Source organism: Ovis aries, chromosome 24 (genome assembly GCF_016772045.2).
Source record: "Ovis aries strain OAR_USU_Benz2616 breed Rambouillet chromosome 24, ARS-UI_Ramb_v3.0, whole genome shotgun sequence".
Taxonomy (NCBI): domain Eukaryota; kingdom Metazoa; phylum Chordata; class Mammalia; order Artiodactyla; family Bovidae; genus Ovis; species Ovis aries.
Window position 1 is genome coordinate 10,611,113 of NC_056077.1, and position 20,845 is coordinate 10,631,957.

The 20,845-nt window shown below is 41.4% G+C and overlaps 1 protein-coding gene across 3 annotated transcripts in view; it reads right to left on the reverse strand.

Moving 5' to 3' along the window:
• The window catches only part of LOC105604659 (uncharacterized), a 166,254-nt gene that overhangs the window by 61,726 nt on the left and 83,683 nt on the right, over positions 1–20,845 (reverse strand). For all 3 annotated transcript variants that reach the window (XR_009598382.1, XM_060405888.1, XM_060405889.1), the window contains exons 38-40: positions 2,099–2,407; positions 991–1,220; positions 776–913 (exon numbers count right to left, since the gene is read on the reverse strand). Coding sequence is in view for 2 of the 3 variants with exons in the window: in XM_060405888.1 (XP_060261871.1) it covers positions 776–913; positions 991–1,220; positions 2,099–2,407 (677 nt within the window). In the remaining variant the exon portion in view is untranslated. The remainder of the gene's footprint in view (positions 1–775; positions 914–990; positions 1,221–2,098; positions 2,408–20,845) is intronic.

Genomic DNA, 20,845 nt, shown 5'->3' on the forward strand with positions numbered 1-20,845 from the left:
CGTCACAATTGGAAGTAACCAAAGCTCACATCCTCACAGGGCCTGTGTGCCAGGCTCTCACTGGTTCCTCATCGGATCCTCGAGGTAACTGTGGGAGGCAGGCATTATTAACAGTCCCATTTTGCAGAAGAGAACACTGAGGCACAGAGAGAGTAAACAACTGGCCTGAAGTCACGCAATCGGTAAGCGATGAAGCAGCTTGGCTTCAGGTTGCACACCTTGCTCACTCACCCTGCCTCCCTCACACTCTGGATGGTTTAGCCACACCCGTGAAGGGCACAGAGGTGGTTTCCTGTTTTTCGTTCTTGAGACCAATGTAAAAGACAGCTGGCCAGTGTTCCAGGTTTCCCCAGGGGAGGTACTCAGAACATGAACTGATGGGTGCGAGTCTCAGCAGACCAGATAAACCCAGAGTGTCTCCTCCACTGCCACTTACAGGAGCAGGGGTGGGAGCATTAACAGGACGAGAAGATAAGTGGGCAGAAGAAGAGAAGACAGGGTGGGGAGGAAGAAAGGACGGGAATGTGGATGAATGGGAGGGGAGGGCGGGAGGAAAAGAGAAAGGATGGATGAGAAGAAGGGAGGATGGGAAATTTGGTGAGAGCCTGGGAGCGAGGGTGGGGCGGGGTGGGGCGGGGTGGGGCGGGGTGGGGCGGGGTGGGGCGGGCCGGTGGGCGGGGCAAGCTGGTGGAAACTGGGTAGGTTACTAGAGACCTTGCAGAGGCAGTGAGCCTGGCTTGGGCCCGACCCACATGAGAACCTAAGGGTCACTTACCTGGAGCCTCATGTGGCTGGGGTACAGCCCCAGGGTCAGCTCCCGGCGGTCACCTGCTCCCCTCCTCTCCAGGCCTCCACCAAGTTCCTCGCCATCCACGCTCACCACCAGCCCCGCCTCCAGACTGGGTCCCGAGCTCTGGGCAGAAGCACAGCTGTGGGTGTCCCTTGGACCCACTGCCCCCACGAGGCCCCGGGCCCAGCCCTCTCACCCACCTGCAAGTGTCCACGGCCATCCAAGGAGAAGGGGAGGCCCCAGCGCCTGAGGCCGGGCACTGTGTGGCTGAGGCTGCTGCGGAGCTGGCTGCCTGGTGCGCTGGTGGCCACGCCCTCCAGGCCAAGGGCCGCATCCAGCTGACCCCCGGAACTTCGCAGCATCATGCTCACTGAGAAGTTGGAAGCCACGTGGGTGTGTGACAGGAGTATCCCTGCCTCGGAGGAGAGCCCTGGGGGCGAGAGGAACCACAGGGATGGCATGCCCCACGGGAGCCAGAATGGGGTCCCTGGCAGCCCGCCTTCTCTCTTGAGGGTCCCCTGAGCCCTGAGGCGAGCTCGCCTCCCAGCTCCTTCCTAAGACCACACTGGCCACACCTAGCAAGTAATAGGCCCCATGTCCCCTTTGGATTCCTCGCTCCCTGAAGGTAGGGATGGGCTCTTAGGAAGCAAGGGTCTGATCCTGTGCTCTCACCTTGCTGTACCTTCAGGCACCCCCAGGCCCATGGAATTGTCCCCAAGAAGCTAGAGCTGGGGGTGTCTGAACTGTTTCCTAACTGTGGTGCCAAGAACATTCTGGAAGTCCTGCTAAACCAGGTTTCCAAGCCCAGAAGCTGGACTCGGGGTGGGGAGTCCTGGGAGGAGGGGCGGGTGGCAGGGGCTATCTGCCCTCCAGTTTGGAGGTGTGTCTGTGGTGGTGGTGGTGGTAGCTTAGTTGCTAAGTCGTGTCCAACTCTTTGAGACCCCATGGTCTGTAGCCCGCCAGGCTCCTCTGTCCATGGGATTTCCCAGGCAAAAATACTGGAGTGGGTTGCCATTTCCTTCTCCAGGGGATCTTCCTGACCCAAGGATCGAACTTATGTCTCCTGCTTGGCAGACAGATTCGTTACCACTAAGCCACCTGGGGAGCCTGGGTGTATCTCTACTGGGTTGCAACTGGTATTCTGGCTGAATAAGAGTCCAGGGAAGATGGAGGCACTGGGAGAAGGTGGTGGGGGAAGGAAATAGAGCTGGGAGGTGGATTTAGGGACTAGGGGCTCTAACTCCCTTGGTTGCAGGCCTTGGGAGTCTTCAGGGAAGGAAGCCACTGGGCTCTCTTAGCCTCTCCTACCTGCCTCACTCAAAGCGCTGATGTTGTGACTCAGGCTACCAGAGAGCTGGCCGTGCCCAGGGCCCCAGGTGCAGGCCCCACCCAGGGCCAGGCTGGCCGTGTCAGCACGGAGACTGGCCTGGCCCCCGAGGCTCCCTGTCTGGGCCTGCAACCGCCCGCTTAGCCGGAGCTCTCCTGGCAAGGCCTGGCTGCTGTTCTGGGCAAGGATGCAGGTCACACTGTGCATGCTGGTGCTGTTCCCCGCCCTCTCATGCTTGTCCCGCAAGAGGAATCCCAGCACGGCTGAGTCGGCAGTGACCTTGACAGTACCTGCAAAGGATGGGAAATAGTCTGAAAAAAGAAGAGGGTCAGCCCAGGGCACTGGGCTGCTTTGGGAAGGAAGGAATAGAACCCAGGGGCAGGAAGTTCCTAGATCCAAGATGTAACGTTAACTCATGTCAGAGAGAGCATATCTGAGGACAAGACCAAATGAAATCAGCTTCCCCTGCCCCCAGGATGCTCTGAGGACCAAACAACCTAATTCACAAATAAAACAGTTTTGGCAAAAAAGCAGTAAGCCTGATAAGGCATGTCTGTTAACACCAGCGCTGCTGAATCCTGCTCAAGAGAATCACATATCACCATGATGGAATGACCCCATTTTACATGCAACAAAACTGAGACCTGGAAATTTTGGAATTTTAGGGAGGAAAAGATTGCTCAGAGGTCTCTTCCACCCACCAAGAGAAAGAGATTTCATGCCCTTGACCCAGGCCATATATAAGTCATGCATTAGGGATATTCTTGCTCTTATCAAAACCATTTAGGTTTCCTGACCCTCACCAGTCTTCACTAGGGCCTTAATGTTGTCCAAGGGCCCAAGTTCCCTCCTGTCATTCAAGGTTTGACTCGGGGTCACTACCTCCAGGAAGCCTTCCTTGACCCTTCTGCAGCCATAGGCCTGGTTAAACACCCTCATTCTATGCTTCCAGACACTGAGCGCATGCTAAACTCTGTTACAGAGTACTTTCCATACAGACAGAACTTTCTCACAGAATCTTGCAATCATCTTTTTTACAGATTCTTTACATTGTAGGGCCCTGTGTCTCCATGTCCTCTAGGATGTTAACCTGTGTCCTTATCTGGAAAACATGGATAATCAAGAGTAAAACTTCAATTGATAACTGTGAAGAAAAATGAAATAATGTCAATGGAATAGTATAGAATTCAAGAATAAACTCACCACAAATGCTCAGTTGATTTTTGACAAAAGTGCAAAGTGGAAAAAGGACAGTCTTTTAAAAAAATGTGCTGAATTGATTGGAAGTCCACATGTAAAAAAGCTACCATGAACCTTACCCAAACCTATATACAAATTAATTAAAAACTGACCACAGAAGAAAAGGGAACCCTCCAACACTGTTAGTAAGAATGCAAACTGGTACAGTCACTAATAGAGAACAGTATGCAGGTCCTTAAAAAAAAAAAAAGAACTACTATATGATCCAGCAATTCTACTCTTGAGCATATATCTGGAAAAGATGAAAACTCTAATTTAAAGAGATAAATGTACCCTAATGTTCATAGCAGCACTATTTATAATAGCCAAGACCTAAGGATCCATTAACAGATGAATGGATAAAGAAGACGTGATACACACACACACACATACACACACACAATAGGATATTATTCAGCCATAAAAATAAAATATTGTCATTTGCAGAAACATGGATGGACCTAGAGATTAATAATCTTCATTTAGTATGATTACTAAGGGAAATAAGTCAGACACAGGAAAAACCATAGCCTTGACTAGACGGACCTTAGTCGGCAAAGTAATGTCTCTGCTTTTGAATATACTGTCTAGGTTGGTCATAACTTTCTTCCAAGGAGTAAGTGTCTCTTAATTTCATGGCTGCAGTCACCATCTGCAGTGATTTTGGAGCCCCAAAAAATAAAGCCTGACACTGTTTCTACAGTTTCCCCATCTATTTCCCATGAAGTGATGGGACCAGATGCCATGATCTTCGTTTTCTGAATGTTGAGCTTTAACCCAACTTTTTCACTCTCCTCTTTCACTTTCATCAAGAGGCTTTAGAGTTCCTCTTCACTTTCTGCCATAAGGGTGGTGTCATCTGCATATCTGAGGTTATTGATATTTCTCCCGGCAATCTTTATTTCAGCTTGTATTTCTTCCAGTCCAGCGTTTCTCATGATGTACTCTGCATAGAAGTTAAATAAGCAGGGTGACAATATACAGCCTTGATGGACTCCTTTTCCTATTTGGAACCAGTCTGTTGTTCCATGTCCAGTTCTAACTGTTGCTTCCTGACCTGCATACAGATTTCTCAAGAGGCAGGTTAGGTGGTCTGGTATTCCCATCTCTTTCAGAATTTTCCACAGTGGATTGTGATCCACACAGTCAAAGGCTTTGGCATAGTCAAGAAAGCAGAAATAGATGTTTTCTGGAACTCTCTTGCTTTTTCCATGATCCAGCGGATGTTGGCAATTTGCTCTCTGGTTCCTCTGCCTTTTCTAAAACCAGCTTGAACATCAGGGAGTTCACGGTTCACGTATTACTGAAGTCTGGCTTGGAGAATTTTGAGCATTACTTTACTAGCATGTGAGATGAGTGCAATTGTGTGGTAGTTTGAGCATTCTTTGCCATTGCCTTTCTTTGGGATTGGAATGAAAACTAACCTTTTCCAGTCCTGTGGCCACTGCTGAGTTTTCCAAACTTGCTGGCATATTGAGTGCAGCACTTTCACAGCATCATCTTTCAGGATTTGAAACAGCTCCACTGGAATTCCATCACCTCCACTAACTTTGTTCGTAGTGATGCTTTCTAAGGCCCACTTGACTTCACATTCCAAGATGTCTGGCTCTAGATTAGTGATCACATCATCATGATTATCTGGGTCGTGAAGATCTTTTTTGTACAGTTCTTCCATGTATTCTTGCCACCTCTTCTTAATATCTTCTGCTTCTGTTAGGTCCAGACCATTTCTGTCCTTTATCGAGCCCATCTTTGCATGAAATGTTCCCTTGGTATCTCTAATTTTCTTGAAGAGATCTCTAGTCTTTCCCATTCTGTTGTTTTCCTCTATTTCTTTGCACTGATCGCTGAAGAAGGCTTTTATCTCTTCTTGACATTCTTTGGAACTCTGCATTCAGATGCTTATATCTTTCCTTTTCTCCTTTGCTTTCTGCCTCTCTTCTTTTCACAACTATTTGTAAGGCCTCCCCAGACAGCCATTTTGCTTTTTTGCATTTCTTTTCCATGGGGATGGTCTTGATCCCTGTCTCCTGTACAATGTCACGAACCTCATTCCATAGTTCATCAGGCACTCTATCTATCAGATCTAGACCCTTAAATCTATTACTTACTTCCACTGTATCATCATAAGGGATTTGATTTAGGTCATACCTGAATGGTCTAGCAGTTTTCCCTACTTTCTTCGATTTAAGTCTGAATTTGGCAATAAGGAGTTCATGATCTGAGACACAGTCAGCTCCTGGTCTTGTTTTTGTTGACTGTATAGAGCTTCTCCATCTTTGGTTGCAAAGAATATAATCAATCTAATTTCAGTGTTGACCATCTGGTGATGTCCATGTGCAGAGTTTTCTCTTGTGTTGTTGGAAGAGGGTGTTTGCTATGACTGGTGCATTTTCTTGGCAAAACTCTATTAGTGTTTGCCCTGCTTCATTCCACATTCCAAGGCCAAATTTGCCTGTTACTCCAGGTGTTTTTTGACTTCCTACTTTTGCATTCCAGTCCCCTATAATGAAAAGGACATCTTTTTTGGGTGTTAGTTCTAAAAGGTCTTGTAGGTCTTCATAAAACCGTTCAACTTCAATTTCTTCAGCATTACTGGTTGGAGCATAGACTTGGATTACCGTGATATTGAATGGTTTGCCTTGGAGACGAACAGAGATCATTCTGTCATTTTTTTCCTGTGGTCATGTATGGATGTGAGAGTTGGACTGTGAAGAAGGCTGAGTGCTGAAGAATTGATGCTTTTGAACTGTGGTGTTGGAGAAGATTCTTGAGGGTCCCTTGGACTGCAAGGAGATCCAACCAGTCCATTCTGAAGGAGATCAACCCTGGGATTTCTTTGGAAGGAATGATGCTAAAGCTGAAACTCCAGTACTTTGGACACCTCATGCGAGAAGTTGACTCATTGGAAAAGACTCTGATGCTGGGAGGGATTTGGGGCAGGAGGAGAAGGGGACGACCGTGGATGAGATGGCTGGATGGCATCATGGACTCGATGGACGTGAGTCTGAGTAAACTCCGGGAGATGGTGATGGACAGGGAGCCCTGGGGTGCTGCGATTCATGGGGTCACAAAGAGTCGGACACAACTGAGCAACTGAACTGAACTGAACTGAAGTCAGACACAGAAGACGCAATTAGAGAAAAGTCCAACAGCAACATAGACCCAGCACAGCCAATAAATAAATAAAATCACTTAAAAAATAAAAGACTAGCCATAGATATTTTCAAAATACATATCTGATAAAGGACTTGTATAAATGATTTCCACATTCAATAAGAACCCAAGCAACTCAATTTTTCAAATGAGCAACATTGTGTTTGTTTTCTGGCCATGGCACCACAAGGCCTGGGGCTCTTAGCTCCCCAGCAGCGATTGGCCCTGCGCCCACTGCACTGGAAGCTCAGAGTCTTAGCCTCTGGACCACTGGGGATTCTCTAAAGTGGGCACAATGTCTGAACAGACACGTCACCAAAGAAGATTTACAAGTGACAGATAAGCCTATGAAAAGATGTTCAACAAAATTAGTCATTTGTGTGCTTAGTTGCTCAGTCGTGTCTGACTCTGAGACCCCATGGACTGTGGCCTCCTGTCTCTGTCCATGGGGATTCTCCAGGCAAGAATACTGGAGTGGGTTGCCATGCCCTCCTCCAAGGAACCTTCCTAACCCAGGAATCGAACCAGGGTCTCCTACATTGCAGGCAGATTCTTTACCAGCTGAGCTCCCAGGGAAGAGGGAAATCCACATTAAAACCAAGATGAGATACAATTACAAACCAATTAGAACGATTAAAACGAAACTCAAAGCTGAAAACTGACAGTACAAATTGCTAGCAAAGACACAGAGCAACTAGTATCCTCACACACTGCTGCTGGGAGCAGAAAATGGTACAGCAACTCTAGAAATAGTCTGGCTGCTTCCTATAAATATATACTCGCCGTACAACACAACAATCCCATTCCTAGGTATTTACCAAAGAGAAGTGAAATCACATGATCCCATAAAAACCGGTAGACCCAGCATGAAGCTTTATTCATAATTGGATGACTGGGGGCTTCCCTAGTGGCTCAGCTGGTAAAGAATCCACATGCAATGTAGGAGACCCTGGTTCTGTTCCTGGGTCCAGAAGATCCGCTGGGGAAGGGACAGGCTACCCACTCCAGTATTCTTGGGCTTCCCTGGTGGCTCAGCTGGTAAAGAATCTGTCTGCAATGTGCGAACCTGGGTTCAATCCCTGGGTTGGGAAGATTCCCTGGAGAAGGGAATGGCCACACACTCCAGTCTTCTGGCCTGGAGAATCCTATGGACTATATAGTCCATAGGGTCGCAAAGAGTTGGACACGACTGAGCGATTTTCACTTTCATTCATAATTGAAAAATACTAGAAACAAGCCAAATACCTTTCAGCTGTGAATGGATAAACTGTAGCAGTGGGACTTCCTTGGTAGTCCGGCGGTTAAGACTTCTATCCAAGTTCGCTCCCTGGTTGGAGAATTAAGATCCCACATGCCATGGGACAACTAAGCCCATGTGCCCAACGACTGAGCCCGTGTGCCGCAACCAGAGATACCACATGCTGCACCTAAGACCCGATGCAGTCAAATAAATAAGCAAAATATTTTTATAGCTGCAGCACATCCACACGATGGAATCCTGCTCACCAACAAAGGGGGAAAACTACTGATACGTACAACTTGGCTGAATATCAACCACATTATGTAGGGCAGAAGATGTCATACTCAAAGTCGCCGTACGATACGATTCCATTCACGTGACATCTTGGAATAGCCCAAGCTACAGGGACAGACAACTGGGTGGCTGCCAGGGACGGGGGTGGGGCAAAAGCTAACGACAGTGAGCAGCAGGAAGGAACTTCTGGGGGAGACGGAATTGTTCTGCATCTGGTACGTTGGCGGGTGTACCGCCAGCTTATCAGAACGGAAATGGTTCTTCCCTGTATGTAAATTGTGCCCTGAGAAAGTATACCTCCATAATTGCCTTCTTTGGAAGGCAAAAATAGAGACACAGATGTAGAGAACAAGGTATGGATGCCAAGGGCGGAAATGAGAGGCTGGGATGAACTAGGAGGCTGGGATTGGCATATATACACGACCATGCATAGAACAGGAAACTGATGAGAACCTCCTGGGTAGCACAGGGACCCCTACGCAATGCTCAGTGGCCACCTAGATGGGAAGGAAAGCCAAGCAAAGGGGATATATGTATAGGCATAGCTGAGTCACTTTGCCACACAGCAGCAAATAACACAACATTGTAAAGTTGTTTTTTTTTAAATAAAGCAACATGTGTTAAGATCAGCATGCGAGTCTGTTATCAGCTGCAAATGACAAACTTCAGAAAGATGAAGGGGAGACCACCAGAGTAAATCAAAGTAAACTTGAGAACAGTGCCCTGATGTCACTTTCTTTATTTGATTAAGTTTTTTCAAACCTATGTCATACAGTCTTAGACAGGTATTTTATTACGCAATTTGCTTTCTTTTTTAAAAAAATGTGGACCGTTTTAAAAGTTATTACTGAATTTGTTATAATATTGCTTCTGTATTATGCTTTGCTATTTTGGCCATGACGCAAATGGGAGCTTAGCTCTCTGACCAGGCACTGAACCTGCACCCGCCTGTGTTGGAAGGCAAAGTCTTCACCACTAGACTGCCAGGGAAGTCCCTGCAATTTGGTTTAACCACAATTTAACCAGTTAGGAATTAGGAGGGCTCGTGTTAATATTACTCCAAGATAGGAGAATGATTCTATTTCCCTGAGATTGGTAGAAAAGCAGAGTCTTTAGTTTCTGAAAAACTGGGCCCTGGACAGATGTTCAGCCAGGGCATGACGGTCAAGGATATTTGGGCAAAAAAATCCCTTTTTGTGAAATCCCGACTTTTGGAACCTTGTAGTTTCACATAATCAAAAAATAAATACACAAAATTGATAGATTGGAAACTTGAAAATGGAACATAAACAAAAACCAGTGAACCAATCGTACTTCAAATGATTAACAGCATCACACATGATGGGTGGGAGATTAACCACAACTAATGTTTAAACACCATGCTTGTATTTATTTTTGTGTGTTCAATCATGTCCAACTCTTTGTGGCCTCATGAACTATATACCCCACCAGGATCCTCTGTCCATGGAAGTTTCCAGGCAAGAATACTGGAGCAGGTTGCCATTTCCTACTCCAGGAGATCTTCCCGACCGAGGGATCGAACCCATGTCTAGTACCTCTCCTGCGTGGGCAGGCAGATACTTGACCACTAGTGCCACCTGAGAAGCCCCGTTTGGATTTATACACTCAGTCTAAAGACAAGAAGTCTAAACAAATACCGAATTCTAGTTAAAAGGCTTTGTTTTCTCAAAGATATAGGTTAGTAATTCTGACTACTTTCTTTTTTTTTTACTTTTTTTTTAATTTTTATTTTTACTTTATTTTACTTTTACAATACTGTATTGGTTTCGACATACATTGACCTGAATCCACCACGGGTGTACATGCGATCCCAACATGAACCCCCCTCCCACCTCCCTCCCCACAACATCCCTCTGGGTCATCCCCATGCACCAGCCCCAAGCATGCTGTATCCTACATCAGACATAGACTGGTGATTCGATTCTTACATGATAGTATACATGTTTCAATGCCATTCTCCCAAATCATCCCACCCTCTCCCTCTCCCTCTGAGTCCCAAAGTCCGCTATACACATCTGTGTCTTTTTGCTGTCTTGCATACAGGGTCATCATTGCCATCTTTCTAAATTCCGTATATATGTGTTAGTATACCGTATTGATGTTTTTCTTTCTGGCTTACTTCACTCTGTATAATCGGCTCCAGTTTCATCCATCTCAACAGAACTGATTCAAATGTATTCTTTTTAACAGCTGAGTAATACTCCATTGTGTATATGTACCACAGCTTTCTTATCCATTCATCTGCTGATGGACATTTAGGTTGTTTCCATGCCCTGGCTATTATAAACAGTGCTGCGATGAACATTGGGGTACATGTGTCTCTTTCTATTCTGGTTTCCTCGGTGTGTATGCCCAGCAGTGGGATTGCTGGGTCATATGGTAGTTCTATTTGCAATTTTTTAAGGAATCGCCACACTGTTTTCCATAGTGGTTGCACTAGTTTGCATTCCCACCAACAGTGTAGGAGGGTTCCCTTTTCTCCACACCCTCTCCAGCATTTATTGCTTGCAGATTTTTGGATCACAGCCATTCTGACTGGTGTGAAGTGGTACCTCATTGTGGTTTTGATTTGCATTTCTCTAATAATGAGCGATGTTGAGCATCTTTACATGTGTTTGTTAGCCATCCGTATGTCTTCTTTGGAGAAATGTCTATTTAGTTCTTTGGCCCATTTTTTGATTGTGTCGTTTATTTTTCTGGAATTGAGTTGTATAAGTTGCTTGTATATTTTTGAGATTAGTTGTCAGTTGTTTCATTTGCTATTATTTTCTCCCATTCAGAAGGCTGTCTTTTCACCTTGCTTATAGTTTCCTTTGTTGTGCAGAAGCTTTTAATTTTAATTAGATCCCATTTGTTTATTTTTGCTTTTATTTCCAGAATTCTGGGAGGTGGATCATAGAGGATCCTGCTGTGATTTATGTCGGAGAGTGTTTTGCCTATGTTCTCCTCTAGGAGTTTTATAGTTTCTGGTCTTACATTTAGATCTTTAATCCATTTTGAGTTTATTTTCGTGTGCGGAGTTAGAAAGTGATCTAATTTCATTCTTTTACAAGTGGTTGACCAGTTTTCCCAGCATCACTTGTTAAAGAGATTGTCTTTACTCCATTGTATATTCTTGCCTCCTTTGTCAAAGATAAGCTGTCCATAGGTGTGTGGATTTATCTCTGGGCTTTCTATTTTGTTCCATTGATCTATATTTCTGTCTTTGTGCCAGTACCATACTGTCTCGATGACTGTGGCTTTGTAGTAGAGCCTGAAGTCAGGCAAGTTGATTCCTCCAGTTCCATTCTTCTTTCTCAAGACTGCTTTAGCTATTCGAGGTTTTTTGTATTTCCATTCAAATCTTGAAATGATTTGTTCTAGTTCTGTGAAAAATATCACTGGTAGCTTGATAGGGATTGCATTGAATTTGTAAATTGCTTTGGGTAGTATACTCATTTTCACTATATTGATTCTTCCGATCCACGAACATGGTATATTTCTCCATCTATTAGTGTCCTCTTTGATTTCTTTCATCAGTGTTTTATAGTTTTCTATATATAGGTCTTTAGTTTCTTTAGGTAGATATATTCCTAAGTATTTTATTCTTTTCATTGCAATGGTGAATGGAATTGTTTCCTTAATTTCTTTTTCTACTTTCTCATTATTAGTGTATAGGAATGCAAGGAATTTCTGTGTGTTGATTTTATATCCTGCAACTTTACTATATTCATTAATTAGCTCTAGTAATTTTCTGGTGGAGTCTTTAGGGTTTTCTATGTAGAGGATCATGTCATCTGCAAATAATGAGAGTTTTACTTCTTCTTTTCCAATTTGGATTCCTTTTATTTCTTTTTCTGTTCTGATTGCTATGGCCAAAACTTCCAGAACTATGTTGAATAGTAGCGGTGAAAGTGGGCACCCTTGTCTTGTTCCTGACTTTAGGGGAAATGCTTTCAGTTTTTCACCATTGAGGATAATGTTTGCTGTGGGTTTGTCATATATAGCTTTTATTATGTTGAGGTATGTTCCTTCTATTCCTGCTTTCTGGAGAGTTTTTATCATAAATGGATGTTGAATTTTGTCAAAGGCCTTCTCTGCATCTATTGAGATAATCATATGGCTTTTATTTTTTAATTTGTTAATGTGGTGAATTACACTGATTGATTTGCAGATATTGAAGAATCCTTACATCCCTGGGATAAAGCCCACTTGGTCATGGTGTATGATCTTTTTAATGTGTTGTTGGATTCTAATTGCTAGAATTTTATTGCGGATTTTTGCATCTATGTTCATCAGTGATATTGGCCTGTAGTTTTCCTTTTTGTAGTATCTTTGTCAGGTTTTGGTACTAGGGTGATGGTGGCCTCATAGAATGAGTTTGGAAGTTTACCTTCCTCTGCAATTTTCTGGAAGAGTTTGAGTAGGATAGGTGTTAGCTCTTCTCGAAACTTTTGGTAGAATTCAGCTGTGAAGCTGTCTCAATTCTGACTACTTTCTATGTATTCTAGGGCTGAACAAATAAGTAAATATATTGTGGATAAGGAGAGCCAGGTTTCTTGCTGTTGAAGAGAGGAATAAGAAATATGAAAGGGGGGAAGAAACAGAATGAACTTTTTCATGATGGACTGGATTTAAGAGCATCAGTATGAACTAGTAATTGTAAACATATACCCATAGACAGAAAAGATATGAGTGTATGTATGTACACATCCATCTATTTTCTTGGTCTGTTCGTTGAGAAGGCCTAGAAAGACTGATAAACACATCTAGATCCCAGATCTTAGTTTTTAAATACTATTTAGCACAAAAGGAGTCAGGAATCCTTGGAGAAATGGCTTGTTCCGTATCAGGGAAAGTATAACATGAGACTGAGACATTTTTTTGGCCATAAAGGAAGAAGTGGCCAAGGTATGATAGGGATATATCAAAAAGACACAGGAGATTTAGCTCCATTAACGGTGGGATGGTGGGGACACTTCAATTGAGTAACTCTCTCAAGGTAACAATTGCATGTTCTGGACAAAATATATGAAACAGTTACCTGAAGTGACTAGAGAGTGACAATGTAGGGGAGTTAACACTTGGAGGAAAGGACCAGCAATAGTTGAGCTGCATGTTTTTACTCTTCTTGGTGCTGAGAAGGAAGAGCAAAATTCAGACAGAAATCCATGGTCTTACCAATTATAGAATCAGAGAGCAGAGTTCAGGGTGATGATAGAGAATCGAAAGTGAAGTGAAAAATTCCAGAGAGAGCCACAGGAGAGAATCCCAAATTCTACCTATGAAGTCTATCCAGAGCTAATCCTTGAACAAGGGTGGGACAGACTTCTAAGCAGACCTGCTAAGATAAAAGAGTTGAAAATTATTTCCACTGCAGCCCACCAGAAGAAAGACAGAGTCTAGATTTTGAGACCAGCCAAGTTTACTGCATGCTAAAAATTTTTTTAAAATAATAATACTCTTCAGAGAAATAGAAAATAATCAGAGTCTTAACATCACTCAAAACATCTAAAATACAATCTCAAATTACCCAATGTACAAAGAAATAGTAAATGTAAATCACATTTAAGAGAAAGGGCAATCAATAATCAAGGGAGATCAACCTCAAGATGACCTAGACACTGGAATTAGCAAAGATTTTAAAACAGCTCTTATAACCATGTTTGAAAATATAAGGAAAATATTCTTGTATTGAATGAAAACCAGAAATAAAAATAACCTGGTGGTGATTCTAGAACTAACAAATATTAAATCTGTGATGAAAAAAATTATTGGACGATCTAAAATTTTTTTATTGGGGGGTGTTTGGAGAAGAAAGAGCTAGTGAACTTGAAGATAGACTGATAGATATTTAAAGCAAAGAAAAAAGGGACTAAAAAGATCAACAGAGCCTCAGAGATCTGTGGAACAATATAGAAACTTCTAAAACATGTGTAATTAGAAACCACAGAAGAGGACAATGAGAACTGGTCAGAAAGAAATCTTTGAAGAAGCAAATATGAAAGTTTTCCAAATGTGTCAAGGAATATACAATTTAAAAATATCCTTTAAGAATTAAGGCAAAATAGGACCTTTTCAAATAACTAAAAATTAAGGAGATTTATTGTCAGTAAGCCAGCCTTCCAAGAAATGCTAAAGGTGATTCTTTACACTGAAGAGAAATAATACCAGAAACTCTTAAGTAGAATGTGAAAGAATATACAAAGGCATAGTTGAAAGAGGAATAGATAAGTTAAAACTGAGTTCTAAAAATTCTTAAAATCATCAGAAAGAAGGCAAAAGAAAATAATAACAGAGAAAGAAAAAGCATATGATAAAGTAGAGAACAAAACAGCAAAATAGTTGACATAAATCTAATCATATCAATAATCATGATAAACATAAATCGACTAAATACTATAGTTAGAAAGCAGAGACTGCCCGACATAAAGGTACATAAAGCAAAATCCAACTGTATGTGGGCTATAAGAAATGTACCTTAAATATAAGGAAGTAAATATGTGGGAAGAAAATGGGTGGAAATATATATATATATATACATACATATATATATATATATAGTGCAAATGCTAATAGAAAGCAAGAGTGGCAACATTAATATCAGACAAAATAGACCTCAAGACAAAGACCTGTGGGAGAGACAGCAGTCCATTTCATAAGGATAAACCTGGTCACTAAGAATAATAATCATATATGCTTATACACCTAATACCACTATGCAATGCACATACATGAAGCAAAAACCAAATGAACAAACTAGAGAAATCCATACAGTCGGCAAGTTTACCACCTTTCTCTGCTTGATACAATAACCAGGCAAAAAAATTCAGTAACAGTATATATCAGAGCAATACAGCCAAGCATCTTGACCTAACTAACATTTATAGCACATTACACCCAACAACACTACAGAATACAAATTCTTTCTATTGCATAAGATGTGTTCACAAGATAGATATAGATTGGCCTATAAAACAAGTCACAATGAATATTAAAGGACTGATCCTACAGAAGAAATCCTCTGGCCATAACGAAGTTAAATATTACAAAGCTATCTAGAAAAATCTCAAATATTTGGAAATTAAGCAACATACTTCAAATATATGGCTGAAAGAAGCAATCATAAGAGAAATCCAGAAATATTTTAAAATAAATCATAATAAAAATGGACAACATCAAATTTTGTGGGATGCAGCTAAAGGAATATGTGTGGTTTTACATGCTTATATTAGAAAAGGAAAAAGGTCTAAAAGTCAATGGCTTGAGGATCTGCCATAAATACATCATAAATGCACAGCAAAGTAAACCCAAATTAAGTGTAGGAAAGGAAATAATAGCAATAATGTCTGCAGTCAGTGGAACTGAAAAGAGACAACAAGAAAAAAATAACAGAACATTAAAAAAAATAACATTTGGTTCTTTGAACAGATTAAAACAATTGACAAAATCCTAGTTAGACTAATAAGGAAGAGAGAGATGGAACATAATAATGACTGTCAAGAACAAAAGCAAAGGTATCATTATAGATACCTTATAAAGATTATAATACATATAATAAATAACTACCAATATAGCTGACATCTTAGTTGAGATGGACAAACTCCTTGAAAAACAGAACTTACACAAAATGATAAGGATGAAATAGAAAATATAAATAGATTTATAAATCTATTCATTTTCTGAAAAAAAAAAAAAATTCCACAAAGAAAATTCCAGATGGCTTCTCTGGTAGCGTCCATCAGACAATTACAGGAGTGTTCACACCCATCTTGCACAAGCTCTTTCAGAAAACAGAAGGGAATAAAGTACTTCTCAACTTGTTTTATGAAGTTAGCATACAAAAGGAAAAGATGCTTAACAGTGAAGAAACTTAGCAGACACCACTTTAACCAAGTGATCAAGACTGATGTCACCAAGAGTATAGGGACAAACTGACACCAGGTGGCATTCTGCCAACAAGGCTTTTTTGAAAGCATGTAAGAAAGCATCCAACAAAGCCCACGTGAGGGATATTCTACAAACTGACTGCCCTGTACCCTTTGAAATGTGATCATGAAAGAGAAAGAAATACAGAAGAACTGATCCAGAATAAGAGACCAAAGAAACAATACAACTAACTGCAACGCACAATTCAGGATTTTCTTTTACTATAAGGGACATGATGGGACATCCAGTGAAATCTCAATAAAGTCTGTAGCTGACAGCAATATATAAATGCTAATTTTCTGAGTTAAGAACTGTATTGTAGAATGTAAGAGAATGTCTTTATTTTTTTGGAAATAAAAACACAACTATTTAGGGGTGAAGAACTATTATGTCTGTAGCTTATTAAAACACAGTTCAAGAATTTAAAAATTTTAGGGACTTCCTTGGCAGTCCAGTGTTAAAAACTCCATGCTTCCTTTGCAGGGGGTGTGGGTTTGATCCCTGGTTGGGGAACTAAGATCCCGCATGATGTGCAATGTGGCCCAAAATAAAAAATTTTGTATGCAAATAATAATGTTCTATACACACATATACACAGAGGGAGACAGAGAGAATAAAAATGATAAAGCAATTGTGATAAATGTCAATAGTTGGTGAAGCCAGGTAAAGAGCCTCTGGGATTCTTTGCAATCACTTTTCTGTATGTCTGAAATCATGTCAAAATAAAAAGTATTCGATGTAGCCACTTTGAAAAATAGTATAGAGATTCCTCAAAAAGTTAAAAATTGAACTACCATGTGATCCAGCAAATTCACTTCTGGGTATTTATCTGAAGAAAATGAAAGCATTAATTAGAACAGATATATGCACCCTTACCTTCATTGCTAAATGAAATCATTCATTTCATTTCTAAATGAAATTTAGAATATATCCTTCATTACTAAAGTCCTGAATTTTCATTGGAAGGACTGATGCTGAAGCTGAAACTCCAATATTTTGGCCACCTGATGTGAAGAACTGACTCCTTAGAAAAGACCCTGACGCTGGGAAAGATTGAAGGCAGGAGGAGAAGGGGATGACAGAGGATGAGATGGTTGGATGGCATCACCAACTCAATGGACGTAAGTTTGAGCAAGCTCCGGGAGTTGGTGATGGACAGGGAAGCCTTGCTGCAGTTCATGGGGTCGCAAAGAGTTGGACACGACTGAGCGACTGAACTGAACTGAACCTTCATTGCAGCATAATTTACAATAGCCAAGACATGGGAGCAACCTAAGTGCCCACTGATAGATGAATGGCTAAGAAGATACAGTATATATGCACATAATGGGATATTACTCAATCATGAGAAGAATCAGATCTTGCCGCTTTCAACAACATAAGGGCATTATGAGGGACAAATGCTATATGATTTCACTTATATACAGAATCTTAAATAAGTGAACAAACATAAAACGGAGAAGATGCAGAGAACAAGCAGGCGGTTGCCAGGGGGGAGGTGGGCCAGGGTGGGGGGAGACAGAAATAGGTAAGGGAGATTAAGAGCTACAAGTTTCCAAATGAGTCATGGGTATAAAATGTACAGAACGGGAAAGTAGTCAATAACTATGTGATATCTTTGTATGGTAACATAGCGTAACTAGACTCATCCTGGTGATCAGTTTGAAACATACAGAAGTATCCAGTCACTATTTTGTGTAACAGGAACCAACAGTGTTGTAGGTCAATTACATTTCAAAAACAAACTCATAAAAAATGAGATTATTCAATAAGTGATTCTGAGAAAATTGGACAGCCACATGTAAAAGAATGAAAGTAGAACATTCTCTAACACCACATATGAAAATAAACTCAGTGTGGACTAAAGACCTAAATATAAGACCAGAAACCATAAAACTCCTAGAGGGAAACATAGGCAGAACACTCTGGCATAAATCGTAGCAATATTTTTTTGAGTCTGTCTCCTAAAGCAAAGGAAATAAAAGCAAAAATAAACAAATGGACTCTAATTAAACTTGAAAGCTTTTGCACAGCAAATGAGACCATCAGCAAAACAAAAAGACAACCTACTGAATGGGAGGTAATGTTTGTAAATGATATGACCGATGAAAGGTTAATATCCAAAACACAAACAGCTCACATAATTCAACATCAAGACAAGACCACACAATCTGAGTAAAAGATGGACAGATGACCTGAATAGACATTTTTCCAAAGAGGACATGCAGGTGGCCAATAGGCACATGAAAAGATGCTCAACATCATTAACCATCAGAAAAATGCAAATTAAAACCACAGTGGATATCATCTCATATCTGGCAGAATGGCTATCATCAAAAAAATAATAACAATAACAAATGTTGGCAAGCATTTGGAGAAAAAGGAAAACCCTCATGCACTGCTGATGGAAATGTAAATGGGTGCAGCCGCTATGGAAATCAGTATGAAGGTTTCTCAAAAATTAAAAATCGAACAACCATACGAACCAGGAATTCCATTCCTGGGTATATATCCAAAAAGAAAAGAAAAAGAAAATATTAATTCAAAAAGATATATGTATCCCAATGCTCATAGCAGTGTTATTTACAATGGCCAAGATATGGAAGCAATTCATCCATCAACAGACAAATGCATTAAGAAGATATAATACACACACACACACACACGAATACTACTCAGCCATAAAAAGGAATGAAATTTTGCCATTTCCAATATAGATGGACTTGGAGGGTATTATGCCAAGTGAAATAAGTCAGCCAGAGAAAGTCAACACTGTATATCACCTATATGTAGAATCTAAAAAATAAAACAAAGTAGTGAATATAATGGGAAAGAAACAGACATACAGATACAGAGAACAAACTGGTGGTTACCAGGGGGAGAGGGAAGCGGGATGCAGGATTAAGAGGTAAAAACCATTACGTACAAAGTAAAAGAGCTACAAGGATATATCATACAACATGGGGAATGTAGTCAATATTTTATAATAACTTCAAATGGAGTATAACCCTTAAATTGTGAGTCACTATGCTGTTCAACAGGTAACTTATATAATATACATCAACTATGCTTCAATTTAAAAAAGGTCACATTTATGGTTATCAGAGGTGGGCAATGGGGTATTGGATGAAGGCAATCAAAATGTACATGCTTCTCGGAGGGAATACAAGTTGGTGCAGCCACTGTGCAGTTTTGAGCCAGGACGGGGGTTCTTCAAAAAACTAAAAACAATATTACCAGATGATCCAGCAATCCCACTCCTGGGCATATATCTGGACAGAACTATAATTCAAAAAGACACATGCACACCTAAGCTCACAGCAGCACTGTTCACAAGAGCCAAGACAGGAAACAGCCTACATGTCCACTGACGCATGGAGGGATAAAGACGTGGCGCACACACAATGGAATCCTACTCAGCCATAAAAAAGAACAAAATAATGCCATCTGCAGCAACACGGATGCAACCAGAGGCCCCCGTACTAAGTGAAGTCAGTCAGAAAGGGAGGGACAAATACCAGATGCTATCATGTATGTGTTGTATCTAAAATATGACACAAATGAGCCTATCCATGAAACAGACATGACTTAGCAACCGAACAACAAGCACGGCAAAAGAGAAACGGAATCACGGACACAGAGTAAGAAGAGATCTGCGCTTGTCCAGGGGAGGGGGTTGGAAGAGGGATGGAGTGGGACCTTGGGGTTAGCAGAGATGGATGTATCATACAACATCATATTATGCTATGTGACTAGTGATAACAACATGTCACTATGTTATATATCCACTACCCTATGATAAGCCATAAAGGGAAAGGACATAAGAAAGAGAACGTATATATAACTGAATCACTTTGCTGTACAGAAGTAATTAACAACATTGTGAATCAACTATACTTCAGTAAAACATTTTTTAAAAGGTTCGAACTTCCAGTTATAAGATTAAGAGGTACTAGGAAAGCAGTATGCATGCTCAGTCACTGAGTCCCGTCTGTCTCTTTGAGACCCCATGGACTGCAGCCTGCCAGGCTCGCTGTCCATGGGATTTCCCAGGCAAGAATACTGGAGTGGGTTGCCATTTCCTCCCACAGAAGAACGTCATATACAACATGATAAATCTAATTAACGTTGCTCTATGTCATATATGAAAATTAAGAGTATAAAATCCTAAGAATTCCCACCATAAGAAATTTTCTATTTCTTTAATTTTGTGTCTAAATGAGATGATGGATGTTCACTAAACCTACTGTGATTATCATTTCCTAATGTATGTAAGTCAAATCACAATGCTGTACCCAAACTAATATCGTGCTACATGACAATTATATTTCAATAAAACCTGAAGAAAAACAAATTGTTAGAGGGACTTCCCTGGGGGTCCAGGGTTAAGAAACTGCCTTCCAGTGCAGGGGATGTGGGTTTGACCCCTGGTTGGTGAACTATTCATTGGAAGGACTGATGCTGAAGCTGAAGCTCCAATACTTTGGCCACATGATTTGAAGAGCTGACTCATTGGAAAAGACCCTGATGCTGGGAAGGATTGAAGGCAGGAGGAGAAGGGGGCAAGAGAGGATGAGATGGTTGGATCGCATCACCAACTCAATGGAAATAAGTCTGAGCAAGCTCCAGGAGTCGCTGATGGACAGGGAAGCCTGACTGCAGTCCATGGGATCACAAAGAACTGGACACGACTGAGTGACTGAACTGAACTGGTGAACTAAGATCCCACATGCTGAGGGGCAACTAAGCCCACGTCCCACAACTAGAAAGCCCATATGGCATAAATGAAGAGCCGACACATCACGACAAAGACCTAGCACAGCCAAAAAATAAAACAAGTGTTAGAAGGGAACATTGCACTCAGTCCCCT